We start from the raw sequence: 25,393 nt of genomic DNA on the forward strand, positions 1-25,393 counted from the left end.
TCACACCAAACTCCCAAAATGGTCCGGGCAAAATTATTGCCACCCTTAATTTAATATTTGGTTGCACACCCTTTGGAAAAAATTACTGAAATCAGTCGCTTCCTATAACCATCAATAAGCTTCTTACACCTCTCTGCCAGAATGTTGGACCACTCTTCCTTTGCAAACTGCTCCAGGTCTCTCTTATTGGAAGGGCACCTTTTCCCAACAGCAATTTTAAGATCTCTCCACAGGTGTTTAATGGGATATAGATCTGGACTCATTCCTGGCCACTTCATAACTCTTCAGCACTTTGTTGCCATCCATTTCTGGGTGCTTTTTGATGTATCTTTGGGGTCATTGTCCTGCTGGAAGACCCAAGATCTCGGACGCAAACCCAGCTTTCTGACACTGGGCTGTAGAGTGCGACCCAAAATCCATTGGTAATCATCAGATTTCATGATGCCTTGCACACATTCAAGGCACCCAGTGCCAGAGGCAGCAGAACAACACCAAAACATAATTGAACCTCCACCATATTTCACTGTAGGTACTGTGTTATTTTCTTTGTAGGCTTCATTCCATTTTTGGTAAATGGGGCTGCTTATCAACCATCCGGACTATCTTGCGTTGACACCTTTCATCAATTTTTCTCTTCCGTCCACGCCCAGGGACACTAGCTACAGTGCCATGGGTTGCAAACTTCTTGATAATGTTGTGCACTGTGGACAAAGGCAAATCTAGATCTCTGGAGATGGACTTGTAACCTTGAGATTGTTGATATTTTCCCACAATTTTGGTTCTCAAGTCCTCAGACACTTCTCTTCTTCTCTTTCTGTTGTCCATGCTTAGTGTGGCACACACAAATACACAATGCAAAGACTAAGTGAACTTCTCTCCTTTTTATCTGCTTTCAGGTGTGATTTTTATATTGCCCACACCTGTTACTTGCCCCAGGTGAGTTTAAAGGAGCATCACATGCTTGAAACAATCTTATTTTTCCACAATTTTGAAAGGGTGCCAATAATTTTGTCCAGCCCATTTTTGGAGTTTGGTGTGACATTATGTCCAATTTTCTTTTTTTTCCTCCCTTTTTTGGTTTAGTTCCAATACACACAAAGGGAATAAACGTGTATAGCAAAACATGTGTTACTGCAATCCTTTTCTGTGAGAAATACTTCATTTTATTGAAAAAGTTCAGGGGTGCCAACATTTATGGCCATGTCTGTACATCTGGCCATCAAAAAGCATTATATACCCAATGGGTACCATGTGAAATATTTATGCAACTTCTGATTCTGCATTGTTCATATTTGCACTTTACTTTTTTGTTATTATTATTATTATAATGTATCTATTATTTGTGTTCTCTTTATGCAGTGACAAAGATGGTAATTCTGATTATTTTCATCATTGTGGCAACAGGGATTGTGATATGCATCATCTACATTGTGCACTTTAGGAAGAACTACAGTGCGTTCATAGGTATAACTCTACTTGGTATCTATTATAAGAGCCTGTCATAAGCAGTAAAGAGGTGCTTATTTTGTTATAATAAATATAAACTTTTTGTTAGCTCCCTCCAACAAAATGCACATGTCTGTGAGCTGCTACAGCTCCTATATTACTAAGCTTGTGAATAAACTATATGTTTTGCATTTTAAGGGCAAGAAAAGCAAAGTTATGACCAAGTACATAAATCTCAGGTATGACACACACTGTAAAAACCGTAAATTGTCTGCTACTGTTCAACATGCATGTCATCTGGGTTTGCTGCCAGGCACCACAAGGACACCCCACAATAATTATTAAAGAACCTCTGTAAGAATTGTGGAATCACTTGCCATACTATGTAGCTGAACATACATGTTAACATGTCTCATTTTTTATAATAAGTACAGAGAGCATTGCATGATCACACAGTTCTGGTCGTCAGTAGTGCTCAGTGACCATACACATTTAATCCTCTGCATTATCTTTGAATAGCCAGTTTTATGATAAAACACAGGAATACATATGCTTCTGCTTAAGCCATTCCTATGTACAATTTTTATATTTTAGGAGAAAGTATTCAGTAAACAGATTGAGTCAAAAGACTGCATACACAGAGTTCACTCTTCTTCAGGAGACCATGATCCTCTAAAAGAATCAGTGACTTACCAAGGCAGGTTGATTCCAACAGAAGATGAATACATGGACCAGAGAAAGTCGCCTGAACCAGAAAATGGGAGCATGGCTGCAGGCACAGACTCAACTTCAGATATTGGCTCTCTCGGAACAGTCTATGGTTTTTCTGATACCAGTTCTGATAGACTGCTTCCTCCTTCGCAGGAAGAAGGTGTTAGCATTCCTCTGTATTCCCACCACCATTGTGGTCAGTCTGCAAAAGAAATCCAGGACAACTATGCTAGAGGTCCTGTAGCGTGTAGCCATTGTGCTTCTCAGCAAACATTTCAGGGATTCTCACAGGCAACACATCCGACCCCAGAGAGAAATGATGGAGAGGAGCCATGTTTTTGCTTCACTGACAGGCAGTACTCAAGAAGTGAAAGCAGTGCCAGCAGCACCACTACCACAGATCCACCATCACCTCCGTCAGGTGAGATACAGTAACAATTGCATTATTAAAGTTTAAGTAGAGGAGTTTTTCTTATTTTATCAGTTACCATTCGGTGTAATCCTTTTTTTTTTCTTTGACTTAAAGCTAGGCTTCAAGCCTCCATATTTTTCTGTTTTAAAGCGTTACTGTCGTTAGAAACAACTTTTTTTTCCATTTAATATAGTACTACCTTATAAACTAAGCATTTTCCTACATACTTCATTAAAAAATTTGATTGCTAAAGATGTAAAAAAACAGGTCTTAAAAATTGCCACTAGGGGTCTCTGTCTTTTTAATTTTGTAAACGAACCCAGAAAATTCTGCATTTTGGCTTTTTTTAAAAGGACCAAAATCTCTGAGGAGAGGGGGAGGGAGGTGTGGTTATCTCCATGCTGTTCCTCAGAGCACAGACAAGATGCAGACAGCTTGCAGCCTCTTCAGGAGAAGCATTCACATACACAGTTACAAGCAATACAAGGTGCTAAACTATTATTTATATGCAAAATTATTTCTCTTTGGTCATTTTATGAACTTATTTTTTACTATGTGCACCAAATAGCTTCCACATGGCTTCTTTAGGGTTATAAAAAGCATGCACTTTGGTTACAAAGCTGTGAAAATTTAAAAACCTTTTTTGTACAAAATGTAGGGTTTTCTTCTGTCCGTGCACCATATAGTGTCACATGGCTGCAGTAGAGTTATGTAGAGCATGCATGGCTGCATTAGAGATATATAGAGAATGCATTCAGCCAGTATGCTTTGTAAATGTAAAAATGTTTGTCCAGATTTCATGAGGGGAGGGGGGAGGAGCTCATCATACTCCAAGGGAAACACCCCCAGCCTCTGAGAGAAATTCAGAAGACTAATCACAGATATACGGTACATAGATCAAAATGTATTTTACATATTAACACATGCATTGTATTATGCATACAGGTTTTAGGGCACATTACTACACTGATTTAAGCATTTTTTTTCTTACTAATGACAGTAATACTTTAGGGAATAGAATGTTCCTATTTTGCATCCGCTTCCAATCAGATGCTACAGAAGAGAGGAGGCTTTTGGATAAGTTTTTTTTAGCAACAAACAATTGGAGCAAGCGTGTGAGCTTGCTGGACCAAGTGTGTTTGAATACAAAATGTGGGAATTTAAGAGTAAAGGACTTTATATTGAAGGAATTTAGAGCAAATCTCATTGTATTAATTGTAATATTTACTGTCTGATTCTGTCTGTTTGATATCTTTGCTATCCCTATTACTAAAATATCCTCCATGTTTGACAATGCTGTCCTGTGTACATTTTGCCTGATGTTTGCAAGTTGATCAAAAGGAACAACTGGCAAGACTGAGATACATTGACAACTTGAAGAGGAGTCTGTGGCTCACTGCGCAAGCGCTCCCTGAGGCAGAGGGGGGAAGGATAATGGTATGAAGACATAGAACAATCAGGCAGCTAGCCAGGTTACAGTTAGAAAACAGTGTAGGAATAAAAGTTTCAGTAAAGCTAGTCTTAATCTGGCACACCCCAACAAGTTTACCCGGTTGGCAGATGAGGGAGATATCAGTTTAAAGTTAGCACTGCTGCAGCAAGGCACTGCCTCTGACAGCCAGGGAGGTCTCTGCACCAGTAAGTTGGTGAGTAGGATAGGAGGGCAGCCCAGACTGGTGCTGGTAGTGGGGACTCTGTTATTAGGGGGACAGACAGGGCAATCTGTCACAAAGATTGGGCACATTGAACAGTGTGTTGTCTTCATGGCACTCGAGTTTGGCATATTTTAGTATTCCAAAATACTACCTGTGCCACACCAGAGAATTGCATGCTGACTAATGCTAGAAGTCTGACCAATAAAGTTATGAAAAATGATGACACAGTGGGCATAACATGACTGGTGGTGGTTAACTTACAGGGTTATAGTTTATTCCGGAAGGATCATAAAAAAGTGAGGGGCTTGCATTTATGTAAAGTCCAGCCTAAAGGCCACACTGCAGGAAAATATATGTGAGAAAAATTATAATGTGGAGTCGTTATGGGTAGAATTATATGGAGAGAAAAATAATAAATACTGAAAGTGGTTTGCTATAAGCCGCCAAATGTAATGAAAGCGGCATAAGATCAATTATTGAGGCAAGTAAGCAAGGCAGCAAAATACAATGAGGTGGTTATTAGAGGGGACTTTCTCTATACTGATATAAATTGGGAAACTGAGACCTGTGAATCTCAATAAGGACATTTTCTAAATATAGCTAAAGATAATCATCTGACCCAAATGGTGCAGGACCGGACATAGGGAGCACCCTACTGGATTTAACATTAATTAACAGACCTGACAAAGTAACTAATGTGCAGGTAGGAAGACACCTAGAAAATAGTGACCATTGAGTATAATACATTATAACTTGTCCTGCAATAAGGGAATGTTTCAAGGAGCCACAAGAGCAATAAAGTTTAGGAAGGCAAAGTTTGATCAGCTCAGAGAAGCACTTAACCCCTTAAGGACCCATGACGTACACCATGAGTCCCGGTCCTGCGATATAACGCGGGGTCACACGGCGACCCCGCATCATATTGCGGCAGGCCCGGCGTCATAGTGAATCGCGGTGCCGCCCACTATTAACCCTTTAGCCGCGCACTCAAAGCTGAGCCGTGCGGCTAAAAACTAAAGTGAAAGTTCCCGGTTAGCTCAGGGAGCTGTTCGGGATCGCGGCGGCATAATCGCCGCATCCCGAACAGCTGTAGCACAGGAGGAGGTCTTCTTACCTTCTCAGTTATTGCAATGTTATAGCCCCCTATAGGAGCTATAATATTGCATAAGAAAAGTGTAAAAAAATCATTAACCCTTTGAATTATCCCTTCCCCTAATAAAAGTTTAAATCACCCGGCATTTCCAAGAATTAAAAAAAACGGTGTTAATAAAAATAAACATATGTGGTATTGCCGCGTGCAGAAATGTCTGAATTATAAAAATATGTATAATGGTCTCCAATCTAAAAAACACTACATATACACATACCCCTACACAGCCCCTTCCCCTCCCCCCAAAAAAATGAAAAACGTCTGGTAAGCTACTGTTTCCAAAACGGAGCCTCCAGCTGTTGCAAAACAACAACTCCCAGTATTGCCGGACAGCCATTGACTGTCCAGGCATGCTGGGAGTTGTAGTTCGGCAATATCTGAAGGATCAGATGTTGCCGAACTACAACTTCCAGCATGCTTGAGCAGTCTGGTATGCTGGGAGTTGTAGTTTTGCAACATCTGTAGGTCCACAGTTTGGAGACCACTGTATAATGGTCTCCAATCTGTGGTCTTCCAGATGTTACAGAACTACAACTCCCAGCATGCCTGGACAGACTGAGCATGCTGAGATTTGTAGTTTTGCAGCATCTGGAAGAGCACAGATTGGAGACCATTATACAGTGGTCTCCAAAACTGTGGACCTCCAGATGTTGCAAAACTGCAACTCCCAGCACTCACAGAAAGCCAAAGGCTGTCTGGGCATGCTGGGAGTTGCAGTTTTGAAACTCCCAGAGGCAGCGGTGAGATCACTTTACGGCGATCTCACTGCTGCCAATGAAGATGCCGCCCTGCTGCCGGAAACTCACCGCCAGGACGCACCACCGCCGGGACCGCCTGGAGGACGCTGCTCGCGCCGGGACCGCTCGGGACACCGCATGGCCGGGTAGGTGACGCCGGGGGGACGGGTAAGGGACACTTAGCAGAGCGGTGTGTGTCCCAATCCCCGTGATCGGGACTCACACACCGCGCTGCTAAGTATTCTGATAGCGAAACGCTGCTATCAGCTAGTCAGATTTGACTAGCTGATAGCAGTGATCGCTGGGGGGCGGGGGGGGGGGGGTGATGGATGAAACCCCCCGTGGTCACATGGTAAGATGGCTGGCTATCAGTGATAGCCACCATGTTACCGGGCGCTGCGGGATGCCGCGAGTAGCGGCAAAAATGTTCATGATGTACCTGTATGTCATGGGTCGGAAACACCTTGCCACTCATGACGTATAGGTATGTCATAGGTCGGGAAGGGGTTAAACGTATAAATTTTCCTGCATGTATTCATGATTTTTTTCTGAAGTGATACAAAATCAAACCTATATAAGTAGGGTATCATTTTAACCGTATGGACCTACAAAATAAAGATAAGGTGTCATTATTGCCGAAAAATGTACTGCGTAAAAACAGAAGCCCCCAAAACTTACAAAATAGTGTTTTTTCATCAATTTTGTTGCACATTTTTTTTTTCCCCGTTTCACCATAGATTTTTGGGTAAAATGACTAATGTCATTACAAAGTAGAATTAGTGACGCAAAAAATAAGCCATCATATAGAATTTTAGGTGAAAATTTTAAAGAGTTATGATTTTTTAAAGTTAAGGAGGAAAAATTGAAAATGAACAAACGGAAAAAGCCCGGGTCCTTAACCCCTTAAGTACCGAGGGTTTTTCTGTTTTTGCATTTTCCTTTTTCCCTCCTTGCCTTTAAAAAATCATAACTCTTTCAATTTTACACCTAAAAATCCATATGATGGCTTATTTTTTGCGCCACCAATTCTACTTTGTAATGACGTCATTGTGAGACAAAATTGAAAAAAACCCTGCTGTTTTGTAACTTTTGGGGGCTTCCGTTTCTACATAGTACATTTTCCGGTAAAAATTACACCTTATCTTTATTCTGTAGGTCCATACGAATAAAATGATATCCTACTTATATAGGTTTGATTTTGTCGTACTTCTGGAAAAAATCATAACTACATGCAGGAAAATTAATACGTTTAAAATTGTCATCTTCTGACCCCTATAACTTTTTCCGCGTATGGGGCGGAATGAGGGCTCATTTTTTGCGCCGTGATCTGAAGTTTTTAGCGGTACCATTTTTGCATTGATAGGACTTATAGATTTTTTTCATGATATAAAAAGTGACCAAAAATGCACTATTTTGGACTTTGGAATTTTTTTGCGCGTACGCCATTGACTGTGCAGTTTTATTAACGATATATTTTTATAATTCGGACATTTCCGCACGCGGCGATATTATATATGTTTATTTTTATTTACACTGTGTTTTTTTTTTTTATGGGAAAAGGGGGGTGATTCAAACTTTTAATAGGGAAGGGGTTAAATGATCTTTATTCACTTTTTTTTCACTTTTTTTTTTTGCAGTGTTATAGCCCCCAGAGGGACCTATAACACTGCACACACTGATCTATTACATTGATCACTGGTTCCTCATAGGAAACCAGTGATCGATGATTCTGCCGCTTGACTGCTCATGCCTGGATATCAGGCACTGAGCAGTCATTCGGCGATCGGAGAGCGAGGAGGCAGGTAGGGATCCTCCAGCTTTCCTGTAAGCTGTTCGGGATGCCGCGATTTCACCGCGGCTATCCCGAACAGCTCCTTGAGCTAACCGGCATGCTTTCACTTTCACTTTAGACACGGCGTTCAACTTTGAACGCCGCGTCTAAAGGGTTAATAGCGTGCGGCACCGCGATCAATGCCGCACGCTAAATTAGCCACGGGTCCTGGCCATTGTTAGAGGCCGGGCCCGACCCGCCACGCCGTGGCCCCACGTTATAGATTGGTAGCGAACTCATGACGTACCGGTACGTCATGGGTCCTTAAGGGGTTAAAGGGGTATTCCGGGAAAAACTTTTTTTTTTATATCAACTGGCTCCAGAAAGTTAAACAGATTTGTAAATTACTTCTATAAAAAAAACTTAATCCTTCCAGTAGTTATCAGCTGCTGAAGTTGATTTGTTCTTTTCTTTTGGACAACAGTGCTCTCTGCTGACACATCTGCTTGTCTCAGGAACTGTCCGAAGCATTAGAGGTTTGCTATGGGGATTTGCTCCTGCTCTGGACTGTTCCTGAGACAAGCAGAGGTGTCAACAGAGAGCAATGTTGTCAGACAGAAAAGAACAACTCAACTTCAGCAGATGATAACTACTGGGATTAAGGATTAAGTTTTTTTTTAATTAGAAGTAATTTACAAATCTGTTTAACTTTCTGGAGCCAGTTGATATAAAAAAAAGTGATTCCTTGGAATACTCCTTTAACATTATAGATTGGGATAATGTCCTCAAGAACAAAAAGAACACTAAATGGGAGATTTTTAAAAATAAGAATAAATTCTCACTGTTAGAGGTAATAAATGAGAATAAAGGTGTCAGAAACAATAGAAATCCAATGTTAATGAAGAAAAATTTTAATGTGGGCATTAAAGGACAAAAAAAGCATTTAAAGGAGTACTATGGTGCTTTTTTTTATTATCCATCTTTACAGCTGATACTAAGCTCTGTAAAATGGTTAACACAATAGAGGACAGTGCACTGTTAAAAATGGATCTGGATAGGTTCGAGATTTGTGCCACGAAGTGGCAGATGAGGTTCTACATGGATTAATGTAAGGTTATTCACAATGGGAGGAAAACTCCAGGCTGGGAATATGTATTTAAAACAATAGGGACAATTCACATGGAAAATAATTTTAGTCCACAATAAATTTAACTGTAGCAACCAGCATCAGGCAGCTGCTACCAAGGCAAATAAAATCATGGGGTGCATCAAAAGGGGCATAGATAGACACAACAATGAAATAATTCTACCACTGTACAAGTACTAGACCACACATGGAATAATGTGTACAGTACTTGGCATCAGTGTACAAGAAAGCTATTGTGGAGCTGGAGAAAATTTAAAGACAGGCAACCAGAGTAATACGAGGAATCGGAGGACTACAGTACCCAGACTACAGTACTCAGAAAGATTATCAGAATTAGGGGTTCTTTACTGTAAGAGCAGTGAGACTATGGAATACTCTGCCAGAGAAAGGGTCATGGATACATTTCTGGAGACTAATAACATTACAGGTTATAGATAATAGATTTATAAGGACAGTACTGTACTTTCCGGCGTATAAGATGACTGGGCGTATAAGACGATCCCCAACTTTTACAGTTAAAATATAGAGTTTGGGATATATTCGCCGTATAAGACTACCCCTCTACCGCGATGTACGGTACCTTACCAGTGATTGGCTGGTTGTTATATACAAAGCCTGCTTGGATTGGTCATCTCTCCCTGCCGGCCCAGCCCTCCCTGTCTCCAAGACTATCAGAGCGGTACATGCCTCTTTCACCCGTCTGGCCCACCCTTGTATCCTTTTACCATACCTCCTTCTCTGCCTCTCAGATCTCCCACATGAACCACCCTTTTATCCCATTACCCTACCTCCTTCTTCGCATCTCTGATCTCGCAAATGTGCATCAGCGCCGCCTGTCATATTTCGCACATGCGCACCTGCGCCGCCTCTCAGATCTCGCACATTCACGCCTGCGCCGCCTCAGATCTCGCACATGCACGTCTGCGCCGCTTCACTGCAGTCCTCAGGAGCGAGATCTGAGAGGCAGAGAAAGAGGTATGGTAATAGGATACATACAAGGGCGGCTGGACGGGTGAATGATGCGCGTTTTTCTGGGCACAGCGCCGCTCTCTCCAGGGGCAGATCCAGAGTCTAGTCTCGGGAGGGGCACTATCAGAGTATCGTGCGGTGATCGACACGCCCCCTCCCATAGACTTGCATTGAGGGGTGATGGTGAGAGGTGTGGTGTGATGTCACAAGGGGCGTGGCTGTGATGTCACAACCCCCGCAGCCCGCACCCAGAGTTTGGAACAAAATGGGGCAGTGGAGTACTCCATTAAGTATGCAGCATAGTTCCCCCACACTAGGTAGGCAGCTTATTTTCCCCATACTAGGTTGTCAGCATAGTTCCCCCCACATTAGGTTGTCAGCATAGTTCCCCCAACATTAGGTTGTCAACATAGTTCCCCCCTCCTCCCACATTAGGTTGTCAGCATAGCCCCCCCCCACATTAGGTTGTCAGCACAGTTCCCCCCACATTAGGTTGTCAGCATATTCCCCCCACATTAGGTTGTAGTTCCCCCACATTAGGCTGGCAGTATAGTTCCCCCCACATTAAGTTTGCAGTATGTTCCCAAAATTAGGTTGGCAGTATAGTTCCCCCACATTAGGTTGGCAGTATAGTTCCCCCCCACATTAGGTTGGCAGTATAGTTACCCCCACATTAGGCTGGCAGTATAGTTTCCCCCACACTAGGTTGTCAGCATAGTTCCCCCACACTAGGTTGTCAGGATAGTTCCCTCCCACCCCCATTAGGTTGTCATCATAGTTCCCCCCACATTAGGTTTTCAGCATAGTTTCCCCCCACATTAGGTTGTCAGCATAGTCCCCCCCACATTCGGTTGTCAGCATAGTTCCCCCACATTAGGCTGTCAGCATAGTTCCCCCCCCCCACATTAGGTTGTCAGCATAGTTCCCCCACATTAGGTTGTAGTTCACCCACATTAGGTTGTAGTTCCCCCACATTAGGCTGGCAGTATAGTTCCCCCCACATTAAGTTGGCCGTATGTTCCCCAAATTAGGTTGGCAGTATAGTTCCCCCATGTTAGGTTGGCAGTATAGTTCCCCCACATTAGGTTGGCAGTATAGTTCCCCCCACATTAGGTTGGCAGTATAGTTCCCCCCACATTAGGCTGGCAGTATAGTTCCCCCCACATTAGTTTGGCAGTATAGTTCCCCCACATTAGGTTGGCAGTATAGTTCACCCACTTTAGGTTGGCAGTATAGTTCCCCCCAAATTGGGTTGGCAGTATAGTTCCCCCCCACATTGAGTTTCCAGTATAGTTCCCCCACATTAGGTTGGCAGTATAGTTCCCCCCACATTAGGTTGGTAGTATAGTTCCCCCACAGACATACATCCTTCAGCCATATACAGTGTATGGCTGGAGGCTGTATGTCTGTGTACTGTCCCATCTCAGTGCTCTACCACCACTCCTCCGGTCAGGGGTCATGACCTACTGCTATGGCCTATAGCAGTAGGTCCCGGTACCAGACGAGCTGTGGTCGGAGCACCGAAGATGACGTGCCGCTGGTAACTTACCATGCTCACATCCTCGCTGCTGCGCTTCGCTCTGCTGTTTCTATGGGTGGCCCCTGCATTTTTAAAGTTAACGCGGGGCCGCAGAAAGGTAACCGGGACATCATTGTGTCCTGAAAAGATCTTTCGGGACACAGGGATGTCCCTAATGTGTGGGGGGGATTCTCTCTTGGCAGACTCTATCCACACCCCGGGCACCCCACTCTATCTATATCCATACCCCAAGCGTCCCGGCCGACTGCAGCACCCGCCCTATAAGACGACACCCGGCATATAAGACAACCCCAGACTTTTGAGAACATTTTCCTGGGTTAAAAAGTTGTCTTAAACTCCGGAAAATACGCTATATTGATATAGGGATTTTATTTTTGTTTCCATATTTGCAGTCGGAAAGGAATTTTTCCCCCCCCCTGGTATGGGGCAATAGGCATAAGCCTCATAAGGGTCTTTTGCCTTCCTCTGTTGACCAGCAAAGGAAGCTTGCATAAGGAATCTGGAAAAGGCAGGCAATTTGTAAATTGATTGCTGTAAATTTGGCTTTGCCCGTCTACCTGCTGGTGTCTCACACCTCCCTTCTTCCAAGCCATTCCTGCTTGATTGACACTCTATGTGCCGGAAACTTCATGAAAAGCCCAGCACTTGGAGTGTGAATCAAGCAGGAGAGGAGAAAGGTGGCAGTGTGACTACATGCGCCTTGGCTCCACCTAGGGGATACTTACCCAGTGCTGAGAAGCAGCTATTAAATATGTTTTTAAGAATTGTGGATAAGCAGGTGGCTGTGATATTTAGTCTCCAAGGCAACCTGGCATTTATCAAGACACAATGTATCATTTCATAGCGGTTCTCCCCTCTGTGGCACTCCAGCTGTTCCAAACTACAACTCCCAGCATACCTGGACATGTAAAGGCTTTCTGGGCATACTGAGAGTTGTAGTTTTTCAACAGCTGGAGAGCCACAAGTTGGGGAATGATGCTCCAGAAGAGTCTAGAGAGGGGACAGCACGCTTCTCCACAGCACGCTCAAGCCCCCACCCTCAGAGATGTACTACCCACCTGAGTACTTCATTAAAGAAAATGTGTTCCTTTTTTTTTGTTATGTAAAAAACTAGCTGAGTACCCAGTGTTGCCTGGTTTTTCCTTCCTAATCCTTGTTGGGGAGGAAAAATCAACAAAGGAGGAAGCTTTTGACTTCATATCCCATCCTCATATATTGTTGTCATATCCCATCCTCTTATATTGTTGTAATATCCCAACCCCATATCCTGTCCCCATATCTCTTTTTTGTTATATATATATATATATATATATATATAACTGTTTATTTATGATTTTACAGTTTTATAAAGACAGTAAACATAAACAAAATAACAGACATAAGAAGTACAGGCTCTCAATTACCTATCTATCCGCTACGGTTAGAGGACAGGATGGTATCATCGGTGACCATAGCTGAAATAGTATCACTTATAAACCATAATATAGCTTTTTTATTACAGTCTACTAACGGCAACCAATATCATAAATAATTTTATAACCAAGAGTCAAGGGTCAACACTATAGTCACAGCTTTTTATATATCACCTGTAGAAGAAAGGGCTAGAGGCCCTAAAGGGTTAGAAAAGAAATAGAGAATTAACTAGGGTACTAGGTATAGAAAGCAAAGAAATTTAGTGTGAAAAGGGAAATAAAAGGGTGAAAAGGTAAAGAAAACAAGACACCGTCCCCATATCTCGACCTAATATCCCAACCTCATATCCCATCCTCATATGTCGACCTCATATCCAGTCCTCATATCGCGTCCTCATATCCCGACCTCCTATTCCGTCCTCATATCACATCCTCATATCCCGACCTCCTATCCCGTCCTCCTATGCCGACCTCCTATCTTGACCTCATATCCCGACCTCATATCCCGTCCTCATATCCCGTCCTCATATCCTGACCTCATATCCCGACTTAATATCCCGTCCTCATATCCCGACCTCCTATCCCGTCCTCATATCCCGACCCCATATCCTGTTCTCATATGCTGTCCTCATATCCCGTCCTTATGTCCCATCCTTATATCCTGTCCTCATGTGGAACTGATTTGTAATGAAGATATTGTAAGGAAGGGGACGTGGCATTGTGGGAATGGATGTGATTTGCAAGCCAGACCGATGCACAAAAAGGTAGATCATAAAAGGGGTGGGGCTTAAACAGTGGGTGTTCCTTTGTGAGATAGGGTGTGGCTTGCAAGCCGGACTGACACATTCATCAGGAAATGCAGGGCGGAGCTTGTGGAGTAAGGTAATGAAAGTCCCATATACAGTCATGGCCGTAAATGTTGGCACCCCTGAAATTTTTCTACAAAATTAAGTATTTTTCACAGAAAAGGATTGCAGTAACACATGTTTTGCTATACACATGTTTATTCCCTTTGTGTGTATTGGAACTAAACCAAAAAAGGGAGGAAAAAAAGCAAATTGGACATAATGTCACACCAAACTCTACAAATGAGCTGGACAAAATTATTGGCACCCTTTCAAAATTGTGGAAAATTAAGATTGTTTCAAGCATGTGATGCTCCTTTAAACTCACCTCGGGCAAGTAACAGATGTGGGCAATATACAAATCACACCTGAAAGCAGATAAAAAGAAGAGAAGTTCACTTAGTCTTTGCATTGTGTGTCTGTGTGTGCCACACTAAGCATGAACAACAGAAAGAGGGGAAGAGAACTGTCTGTGGACTTGAGAACCAAAATTGTGGAAAAATATCAACAATCTCACGGTTACAAGTCCATCTCCAGAGATCTAGATTTGCCTTTGTCCACAGTGCACAACATTATCAAGAAGTTTTCAAACCATGGCACTGTAGCTAATCTCCCTTAGCATGGAGAGAAGAGAAAAATTGATGAAAGGTGTCAACGCAGGATAGTCCGGATGGTGGATAAGCAGCCCCAAACAAGTTCCAAAGATATTGAAACTGCCCTGCAGGCTCAGGGAGCATCAGTGTCAGCGCAAACTATTTGTCGACCCAGGATGACCCCACTGCTGACACAGAGACATAAAAAAGCAAGACATTTTGGCAAAATGAACTTGAGTAAGTCAAAATCCTTCTGGAAAAACATCTTATGAACAGATGAGACCAAGATAGAGCTTTTTGGTAAAGCACATCATTCTACTGTTTACTGAAAATGTAATGAGGCCTACAAAGAAAAGAAGACAGTACCTATAGTGGAGGTTCAATGATGTTTTGGGGTTGTTTTGCTTCCTCTGGCACTAGGTGCAAGGCATCATGAAATCTAAGGAATACCAACGGATTTTGGGTGGCACTGTAAAGCCCATTGTCAGAAAGCGGGGTTTGTGTCCGAGATCTTGGGTCTTTCAGCAGGACAATGACCCCAAACATACGTCAAAAAGCATCCAGAAATGGATGGCTACAAAGCGCTGGAGAGTTCTCAAGTGGTCAGCAATGAGTCCAGATCTAAATACCATTGAACACCTGTTGAGAGATCTTAAAATTGCTGTTGGGAAAAGTTGCCCTTCCAATAAGAGAGACCTGGAGCAGTTTGCAAAGGAAAAGTGGTCCAACATTCCGGCTGAGAGGTGTAAGAAGCTTATTGATGGTTATAGGAAGCGACTGATTTCAGTTATTTTTTCCAAAGGGTGTGCAACCAAGTATTAAGGGTGCCAATAATTTTGTCCAGCCCATTTTTGGAGTTTGGTGTGACCTTATGTCCAATTTGCTTTGGGGGGTTTGGGGTACAGTTGAGGGAGAGATTGCGGGGTTCCCAGCGGCGGGCCCCCATGATCAGGATAGGGGATACGATGTCTAGGGGCGGAGTACCCCTTTAACCTCTGGATCGATCTTCCTGCTGTCCGCTGCTGCTAGTAGCTTAGATCACAGCGGTGGCTTCTGCTAGTAGTTTATATCAGCTTCTGCTAGTAGTTTAGATCACAGCGGTGGCTCCTGAACTCCCATATAATGGTGTATAGCTCCCGTGTTTGTGATGTCTGCATTATTCTGTGCATGACATTGATCATGTGCAGAATACACATAAACAGTACACTACACTAACTTTTTATCATCATTTTATTTTATTTAAAAAAAGAAAATAAAATGATGACATATTTCCTTTAAACAGGTGCTGGAGGAGATTTGGGTATTGTTTGGGTGCATTTGGAGCAGAGTTTCATTCTTGTTTTTTGGTGATTACAAAGTAGAAAGGTTATGCACCTGTGGTTGCAGCTATAAATTCTATATACGTGTGCCTGATAAACCCTTTTTTCTCCTCTCTGTCATATTAATAATATAACAGAAACAGCACCATCTTTGTAATAATGGGGTAGCGGAGCGTCCCTGTTAAGTCCCAATCTCTGTGCAGCGAAACAGCATATGACCAGACGCGTTTCGGGGAGCCACGTCCCCTTTTTCAATGGTGAGGGTAAGAAGACTGAGTGTACATGGCTATGGGATTGCAGCCTTATATAGCCTAACCAATTACTAGAATGTCATACAGGTGGAACAGAAGCTCTGGTTTTGGATTTCTCCTGGGAGCTTCTTAATTACTTAAACCAAATACAGCTGTACCGAACTATTTATAAAAAGGTGTATTTGGGGAGCTATAGATGTGTTATAGGGCATGTATAATGGTTAAAAGAAGCGTCTTAAAATCCACCTGCAAAAACTACTTAAAAAAAAAAAAAACTACATTTCAGTGCTTCTTTTAATGTGGGTTTTTATGTAGCTTTTCATGCTTTTTTTTAAAGCTCCCATTCATTTCAATGTGAGCTTCAAGTGGAACCAATCTGAAAAGTGATATGCAATCTTGAGTGATATGCAATCAGGAGCTGAGCATGGGTCATAGCTGGGTGGTCGTGGTAGCTATCTGCCACCAGGACCCATCTATAATGCCAGACATCACCGATCACGGTGATGCCCGGCTTTAACCCCTTAGACACCGCAATCAAATTTTATTGTAGCGTCTAAAATGCAAGTAAAAATGTCCAGGCAGCTCTGTGAAATTAAGTAAAAACACCTAACCTGCCAAATTCAGGACCCGGAAAAGTGTCTACTTCCCTCTCTCACAAGTGTCTAGAAAAAGTATATGTGGTAGAGCTTTTCCCACCACAGCAGAGCTGCGCAAAATTCATCACCCTGCTGCACCTTCTTGATAAATAAGATGCACGCTAGTCAAACCCACCACCCAAATAAACGTGGGAAAATAGCTCTACCATAGACATTCTTTGATAAATCTGGGCCCATATGCTTTTTTTTTTTAACATATGTCAATGAGAGTTAGAAACCCATATGAACATACTCTAGACAAAAATGTTCTGCTCTGAACAAATCATATGCCTCCATGCTTCTGCTCTGTCCACAATGTACTGTTACTCTAGAGGGATTTTTGGTCTCTGAATGCTACAGGCCACTGGAAGTTCAGATACCATTATTATTTTCTTATTATAAGATACATGACGCAAGTAATCACACTTATCTATTCATTGAACAATGTAGTAAATTTATTGGGGAGAACCCACCAATCCAGTCTGAGATCTATACTATGTATACTAAAAGAGCTAAAGCTTCTGAATCAATACATATTTTTAGAATCCCTAGTGCATATAAAGAATTCTGCATACGTTATGAGAGGGAAATGCTATCATTGGATACTAACTCTGATTTTCTTCCCCCAGGAAATGTGACAGGGAATCATAACACAACAGTTATTTCTACTGCCCCAGTCATGAACATTAAGACAGATCTTGTTGTGGTGTACTACAATTCAGCCTCCCAGGAGACACCCACAGTGAATGAAAATGTGGACACCATGAGGCGGCCAACACAAGAGGAGAGCCAGAGCCATTATGACAGCTTTGTGGGCAATACCCAGCCTCCCAGATACAGGGACATTCCATGTTCTTCTGTATCTGATACGGACAGTAAAATGTTTGTACATCAGCTCAGCAGCCAAGACAGCCTGGACATGTTTAGTCAGGAACAACCCAGTATCTTTTTATCTCCAAATGCAAGCTTTTTACCTGTGCAAGAAGAAGGAAAGCCAGAATTTTATCTTTGAGAAAAGTTTTCAGTTTTTGCTTTCTGTGAAATCTATGCTCTCGTCATCCACTAATATGTGAAATATTCAGCAAGTCCCCAGCTAGAGTGTTTATCAGAAGCATAGGAAACAGCAGGGAGTTATCTGGGTATAAGGGTCCAGTGGGATAAGATTAGTCAAACATTTTTAACATTTTCTGCTACTCTAACTGTCTGTCATCTGTGGTCTGGTGCTTATTTTCCAATACGTCATATATTTATTTATCCGTGTTGTGAACTTGGAAGGGGAATTTGTACTCTCTGTCACTTTTATCAAGCTTCATTTCTCAATGTTGTACAAAGTAAAATATATTTTTTCATGCTAATTTAGCTCATTTAAATTTAAATGTATTTTAATGTATTAACGCTAACCCTTACATGATTTGGAGCAAAATGTAACCATTAAGAATGTACATGGTGAATTGTATATAAAATCTGTGTGTGTGTATTGCCAAGAAACTAATTTTGTTTCTTGTCAGTTTGTGACACCCGGACCTTTTGTAACCATTGTTATCCTAGAGGGGTTTTCTCAGCGTAAATAATGAAGTGACTAGTGTGTCAAATGTCCTAAAGGTCCTATTACACATGGGGGTCAAATAGGCCCATATCATCCTGTGTAATAGGGCAAGTGACCAGCCAATGAACAAGCAAACAATAGTTAATTAGTTGACCCGTAAACTGGGAGGAAAAAAAATCACACATACATGTATTTTTCAGTGTAGTTATTTACAGAGTGAAATGTTTCACCTGTTAACAAGTTACTGCCAATAACTGCAGAACTGCGGCAATTATCAGTAAGAAAATTAAACTTGAGGGTTTCACACACCGCTTTTTGTGGCAGTTTTTCTTTCAGTTTTGAGACAAAGCCAAAAACAAATTCAAAAGAAATGGTAAAGCTAAAAAAAAGTGTTGGGGGCTGTATTATCAATATTGGACTGGACTGGACGACTCCACAAAAAAAATTAATTCCGTAGTTAGTCATTATGTTACATAAATATATGCCTAAAATATTTGTTGTGTGTGATCTGCTCTTGTGCTGTAGGTGGTATTTAGTAAAAAAAATACCCTATGAAAAATGCAGGTAGATGATGATGATTCAACAAAGTCAATTTCTACAGCACAATTATTGGCTAAAGTAGAATAATACCTTGAGATAACAAAAAATAAACAAACCCATCAATGTATCCATAGGCTGTCCCTTTAGTATTCATATATATACTGTGTAGAATAACATGGACTGCCATGCTGTTCAGTACTGTAAAAGAAGGTATACATTATATTGTAGGGCTTTTATGATATTGGATTACCTGTATGTCTAACATTTGGTGCACCAGGGGCCTTAACCACATGACAACATCGGACGTACATGCATGGCATGGCAACCTTGTACTTGGCTCACCGTGCAGTGAGTCTATGAAGTGAGTGCATGGGCTGCACTTGCTTCATAGATGTAGAGTGATGGCAGCTATCACCTTGAACCCTTTAAATGCTGCGATTGCAGCATTGAAGTAGATCCGTAACAGGAGTCACTTGTCCTATCAGTATCCCTGGAGTGTGACTGCAGGATGTTGATCAGTTTCCATGGCAGCTAGAGTCCTAGAAGGACTTAAAGGGGTACTACGCCCCTAGACATCTTATCCCCTATCCAAAGGATAGGGGATCAGATGTCTGATCGCAGGGGTCCTGCCGCTGGGAACCCCCACGATCTCTCTTGCAGCACAATGTCATCTGGTACACGTAGTGAGCTTTGCTCTGTGCCTGATGACTGGTGATGCAGGGGCCGGAGGATAGTGATGTTACAGCCCCTCCCCCTTGTGACATCACGCCCCACCCCCTTAACGCAAGTCTATGGGAGGGGGCCTGGCAGCCGTCACGCCGCCTCCCATAGACTTGCATTGAGGGGGCGGGGAATGGTCACGAGGGGGCAGGGCTGTGACATCACTATCATCCGGCCCCTGCATCACCAGTCATCAGGCACAGAGCAAAGCTCACTTTGTGCACCAGATGACAGGGTGCTGCAGAAGAGATCATGGGGGTCCCCAGCGGTAGGACTCCCGCGATCAGACATCTTATCCCCTATCCTTTGGATAGGGGATAAGATGTCTAGGGGCGGAGTACCCCTAGTGTAATAAAAAAAAGCCCTCACCTTAACAAAATTCAAACAACCCATTTTTTTTCAAATAAATAATAAATATAAAAAAATCTGTATTCACACTATTAAAATTGTCTCAATTTCTCCCACAAATACATTCTCCTTTGTTTCTCCATATGTTTTATGGTATAATCATGGGGGGGTATCAAGACCTGTACAGAGGAAGAGCTGGCCAGTTGCATATAGGTAGCTTCTTTTATTTTTCAGAGGCTTTTAAAAATGAAAGACATACTCTGGTTGCTGTGGGCAACTGCATTGCTCTTCCTCTACATAGTTTTTGAGAAATTTCAACCCAATCTCTTAACCTCTTAAGGATGCAGGGCGTACGCAGGGTTAATAGCGCACAGCACAACGATCTGTGCCGCGTGCTATTAGCCCAGGGTCCCGGCTATCAATAGCAGCCGTGAACCCGCATCACACCGGGTCAGTCCCGGCTGCTATTGATAGCCAGGACCTTGGGCTAATAGCGCGCGGCACAGATTGTTGTGCCGTGCGCTATTAACCCTTTAGATGCGGCGATCAAAGTTGATCGCTGCGTCGAAAACAAAACTAAAAGCTTCCCGGCAGCTCAGTCGGGACTATCGGGATAAAATCGCCATGTCCCGATCAGCTAGGATGCGAGCGGAGGTCCCCTTACCTTGCTCTGTCGCGTCCATTTGGCGTTTGATTGCTCCAAGCCTGAGCTACAGGCTTGAGCAATCAACCCCCTAATACGCTGATCCATGCAAAGCTATGGCTTTGTAGGAATCAGGGTAAAAGATCAGTGTGTGCAGTGTTATATCTCCCTATTGGAACTATAACAATGCAAAAAAAAGTGAAAAATAAGTTAATAAAGGTAATTTAACCCCTTCCCTAGTTAAAGTTTTAATCACCCCCCTTTTCCCATAAAAAAAAACAAACTGTGTAAATAAAAATAAACATGTGGTATCGCCACGTGCGTAAATGTCCGAACTATAAAAATATATCGTTAATTAAACCACTCGGTCAATGGCGTACGCGCAAAAAATTCCAAAGTCCAAAATAGCGTATTTTTGGTCACTTTTTATATCATAAAAAAATTAATAAAAAGCGATCAAAAAGTCTGATCAATGCAAAAATGGTACCGATAAAAACTTCAGAACACGGCGCAAAAAATTAGTCCTCATACCGGCCCGTACGTGGAAAAATAAAAATAGGGGTCAGAAGAGGACATTTGTAAATGTATAAATTTTCCTGCATGTAGTTATGATTTTTTTCAGAAGTACGACAATATCCAACCTATATAAGTAGGGTATCATTTTAATCGTATGGACCTACAGAATAAAGATAAGGTGTCATTTTTACCGAAAAATGTACTACGTAGAAACGGAAGCCCCCAAAAGTTACAAAATTCATTTTTTTCTTCAATTTTGTCGCACAATGAATTTTTTCCCGTTTCGCCGTGGATTTTTGGAAAAATTACTATTGTCACTGCAAAGGAGACTTGGTGCAAAAAATAAGCTATCATATGGAATTTTATGTGCAAAATTGAAAGCGTTATGATTTTTAGAAGGTGATGAGGAAAAAATAAAAATGCAAAAACGGAAAAAACGCTGAGTCCTTAAGGAGTTAAAAGGTGGGGAGGAAAACACAAAAATCTGTTGCACCATAATGCACCAAATCACATTCACTTGTCTTGGTTTGTTTATTTTGTGGGCTATGTAAATATAAAAACTTGTAATATTTTCCTTTTGTAATTACTCAGGGAATTGTGAAATAGAATTAAACTAAAAGAAAGCAAACCTGAGTGATGTTGTTTTATATACCTATTAAATGTTATTCAGAAATGGAGCAAAAAAAATTGCTTGTCAGTTTTCTAGTGCACACATTTTGTGGCACTAGCACTGTGATATGTGAGTTAGACAAAATAACTAGAACACCCAAAAAAAGGGTTTGGAAATCCGTTTACACATAACACAATAATCACAAACAAAAAACATAGCAAAAGAACATTTTACATACATGGGCACAATTTTTTTTTCTTTTGCTAGACAAATTTACTTACGTCAGAAAAATTTTGTTGCATTTTACTTTGCCTCAGTTTGAGAACAAAGCATTTTGATTATTATAAATGCCCCAATGTGTTTTTTAACTGGAATTTGTAAATCTTTAGCACCCCCTAGTGCCTGTATACTAGAAAACAGAGCAGCTTCCACTGTAATTACTAAACATAAATCCAAAGCACAGAATAGGATACCAGAGGTACTGGGGAGTGGTGGGAGGCCTGTAATCACACTCTGCAGTCATGATTGAAAGGCAAAGAGGCTTCTATATCATGGCGGTATGAGAAGTAGAAGCCTCTTTGCCTGTCAATCATGTCTGCAGGGTGTGATTATAGGCCAGCCACCAAGATTGTTACTGATCTAGTTTGGTAATCATGCAGTAACTCGTGTAGGTGTGATATATAGACCACCTGGCCAAGAGAAAGAATTAGATGATCTACTAGTTGAGGAAATAGATAAAATGACATTAAAAGGGTAAGTTATCATTATGAGAGACTTTAATCTTCCGGATGTGACCTGGAGAAAAAAAGAAAAAAAAGAAACTGGTTCTGCCAGGAGTAGAGATATTCTAAATTCCATACTGGGATTATCTCTACAACAAGTGGTTGAGGAGCCAACCCAGAAGGAGGCCATTTTAGATTTAGTACTCACAAATGGCATAACTGTAGGTGAAAGCTTGGGATCTAGTGATCACCAGTCAGTGTGGTTTAATATAAGAACAGTGAAGGAGTCACACCACACAAAAAAAAAAATGTTGATTTAGGAAAAAACGAATTTTCTAAAATAAGATTAGTGGTAAATGAGTTCCTATCAGACTGGAACAGTTTCAATGGAGTCCAGGTGAAATGGGACTTCTTAAAATTTGCATTATTAAATACAACAGATAATTGTGTTAGGCTTGTCAGTAAAAGCAAAAAAAGGAAGAGACCACTGTGGTACTCTGCAGAAGTGGCCAAAATCATAAAAATCAAAATGCTAGCATTCAGCAATTATTTTAAAAAAAACAAAGCAGTGAAGATACGGAAATCTATAAGATTAGGCAGAAAGAGGCCAAGAAAGTTATAACAGCTTCTAAAACGCAGGCAGAAGAGAAGCTAGCTCAGTCAGTGAAGAAAAGAGATAATACATTCTTAAGCTATATAAATGAAAAAAGGAAATGAAAACAAGGAATAACTAAGTTAAAAATAGAGGAAGGAAGATATGTAGAAGATGATAAAAGACTAGCTGACTGCCTCAATAAAATATTTCTGTTCAGTTTTTACAGAAGAAAATGAAGAAAGAGAAAGGACCTCAGTTAGGAAGAATGACAAAATCTTTTAATGCATCTGTCAATACAGAGGAACAGGTTTCTAAGTCAGCGGTCTAAAGTTAAGACAAAAAAGTCATATGGGCCTGATGGTATATACCCAAAGATACTAAAAGAGCTTAGCGGTGTTCTAGCAAAAACGTGAACAGATTTATTAAACCAATCACTGGTAACAGAAGTTGTCCCCATTCATAAGAAAGGTAGTAGAGAGGAATCAGGCAACTATAGGCCAGTAAGTCCAACATCAATAGTGGGGAAATTTATGGAAATGCTACTAAAGGATAGGATTGTGGAACATCTAAAATCTCATGGATCGCAAGATGAAAAACAACATGGGTTTACTTCAGGAAGATCATGTCAAACTAATCGTATAGATTTTTTTGATTGGGTGACTAAAATAATAGATGGCGGAGGGGCAGTATACATTGCATATCTAGATTTTAGTAAGGCTTTTGACACTGTCCCACATAGAAGACTTATCAGTTTCAAAAATGGGGTCACATGTGGGGGGTTCCACTGTTCTGGCACAATGGGGGCTTTGTAAACGCACATGGCCCCTGACTTTCATTCCAAACAAACTCTCTCTCCAAAAGCTCAATGGCGCTCCTTCTCTTTTGAGCATTGTAGTGCGCCAGCAGAGCACCTTACATCCACATATGGGGTATTTCCATACTCAGAAGAAATGGGGTTACAAAATTTGGGAGGCATTTTCTCCTATTACATCCAACTTTAACAATAAGTCGTCAAACACTGTGGTGTGCAAAGGATCACTGTACCCCATGTTACGTTCCTTGAGGGGTGTAGTTTCCAAAATAGTATGCCATGTGTTTTTTTCTTTTCTTTTGCTGTTCTAGCACCATAGGAGCTTCCTAAATGCAACATGCCCCCCAAAAACCATTTCAGTAAAATTCACTCCTCAAAATCCCATTGTCGCTCCCTCCCTTCTGAGTCCTCTAGTTCACCCACAGAGCACTTTACATCCACATATGATGTATTTCCTTATTCAAGAGAAATGGGGTTACAAATGTTGGGGGATTTCTCTCCTTTTACCCCTTGTAAAAATAAAAAATAAATGGCTCTACAAGAACAAAAAATGAAGATTTAGAATTTTCTCTGTCACTTTGCTGCTATTCCTGTGAAACACCTAAAGGGTTTACAAACATTCTGAATGTCATTTTGAATACAATGAGGGGTGCAGTTTTTATAATGGGGTAATTTATGGAGTATTTCTAACATGAAAGCCCTTCAAATACACTTCAAATTGAACTGGTCCCTGAAAAATTCAGATTTTGAAATTTTCATGAAAAATTTAAAAATTTCTGCTGAATTTTGAAGCCCTCTAATGTCTTCCAAAAGTAAATGAAAAAAGTAAAACAGCGCGCGGCATCGATCGTTGTGCCGCGCACTGTTAACCCTTCAGACGCGGCGATCAAAGTTGACCGCCGCGTCTGAAAGCGAAAGTAAATGCTTCCCGGCAGCTCAGTCGGGCTGATTGGGACATCGCGATAAAATCGCGATGTCCCGATCAGCTAGGACACAAGTGGAGGTCTCCTTACCTGTCTTCGCAGCGTCCGATGGGTGTTTGATTGCTCCAAGCCTGAGCTACAGGCTTGAGCAATCGATCGCCTATCTCACTGATCCGTGCAAAGCTATGGCTTTGCAGGGATCAGCATAGGAGATCAGTGTGTGCAGTGTTATAGGTCCCTATGGGAGCTATAGCACTGCAAAAAAAAGTGAAAAAAAAAAGTTAACAAAGGTAATTTAACCCCTTCCCTAATAAAAGTTTGAATCACCCCCCCTTTTCCCATAAAAAAAAAAACTGTGTAAATAAAAATAAACATATGTGGTATCGCCGCGTGCAGAAATGTCCGAACTATAAAAATATATAGTTAACTAAATCGCACGGTCAATGGCGTACGCGCCAAAAAATTCCAAAGTCCAAAATAGGGTATTTTTGGTCACTTTTTATATCATGAAAAAATGAATAAAAAGCGATCAAAAAGTCCAATCAATACAAAAATGGTACCGATAAAAACTTCAGAACACGGCACAAAAAATGAGTCCTCATACCGGTCCGTAAGCGGGAAAAAAAAAAGTTATAGGGGTCAGAAGATGAGAATTTTTAACATATAAATTTTCCTGCATGTAGTTATGATTTATTTCCGAAGTACAACAATATCCAACCTATATAAGTAGGGTATAATTTTATCTGTATGCACCTACAGAATAAAGATAAGGTGTTATTTTTACCGAAAAATGCATTGCGTAGAAACGGAAGCCCCCAAAATTTTT

At 41.4% G+C, this 25,393-nt stretch overlaps 1 protein-coding gene across 1 annotated transcript in view; it reads left to right on the top strand.

The window, feature by feature from the left end:
* TNFRSF11A (TNF receptor superfamily member 11a) overlaps positions 1-19,285 on the top strand; it is a 96,584-nt gene extending 77,299 nt beyond the window's left edge. Inside the window, exons 7-10 of the mRNA XM_056520993.1 lie at positions 1,360-1,464; positions 1,645-1,685; positions 2,041-2,578; positions 17,223-19,285. Coding sequence (XP_056376968.1) covers positions 1,360-1,464; positions 1,645-1,685; positions 2,041-2,578; positions 17,223-17,605 — 1,067 coding nt within the window. The 3' untranslated portion in view covers positions 17,606-19,285. The remainder of the gene's footprint in view (positions 1-1,359; positions 1,465-1,644; positions 1,686-2,040; positions 2,579-17,222) is intronic.
* The last annotated feature ends 6,108 nt before the right edge of the window (positions 19,286-25,393 follow it).

This window comes from Hyla sarda, chromosome 5 (genome assembly GCF_029499605.1).
Source record: "Hyla sarda isolate aHylSar1 chromosome 5, aHylSar1.hap1, whole genome shotgun sequence".
NCBI classification, from domain to species: Eukaryota; Metazoa; Chordata; class Amphibia; order Anura; family Hylidae; genus Hyla; species Hyla sarda.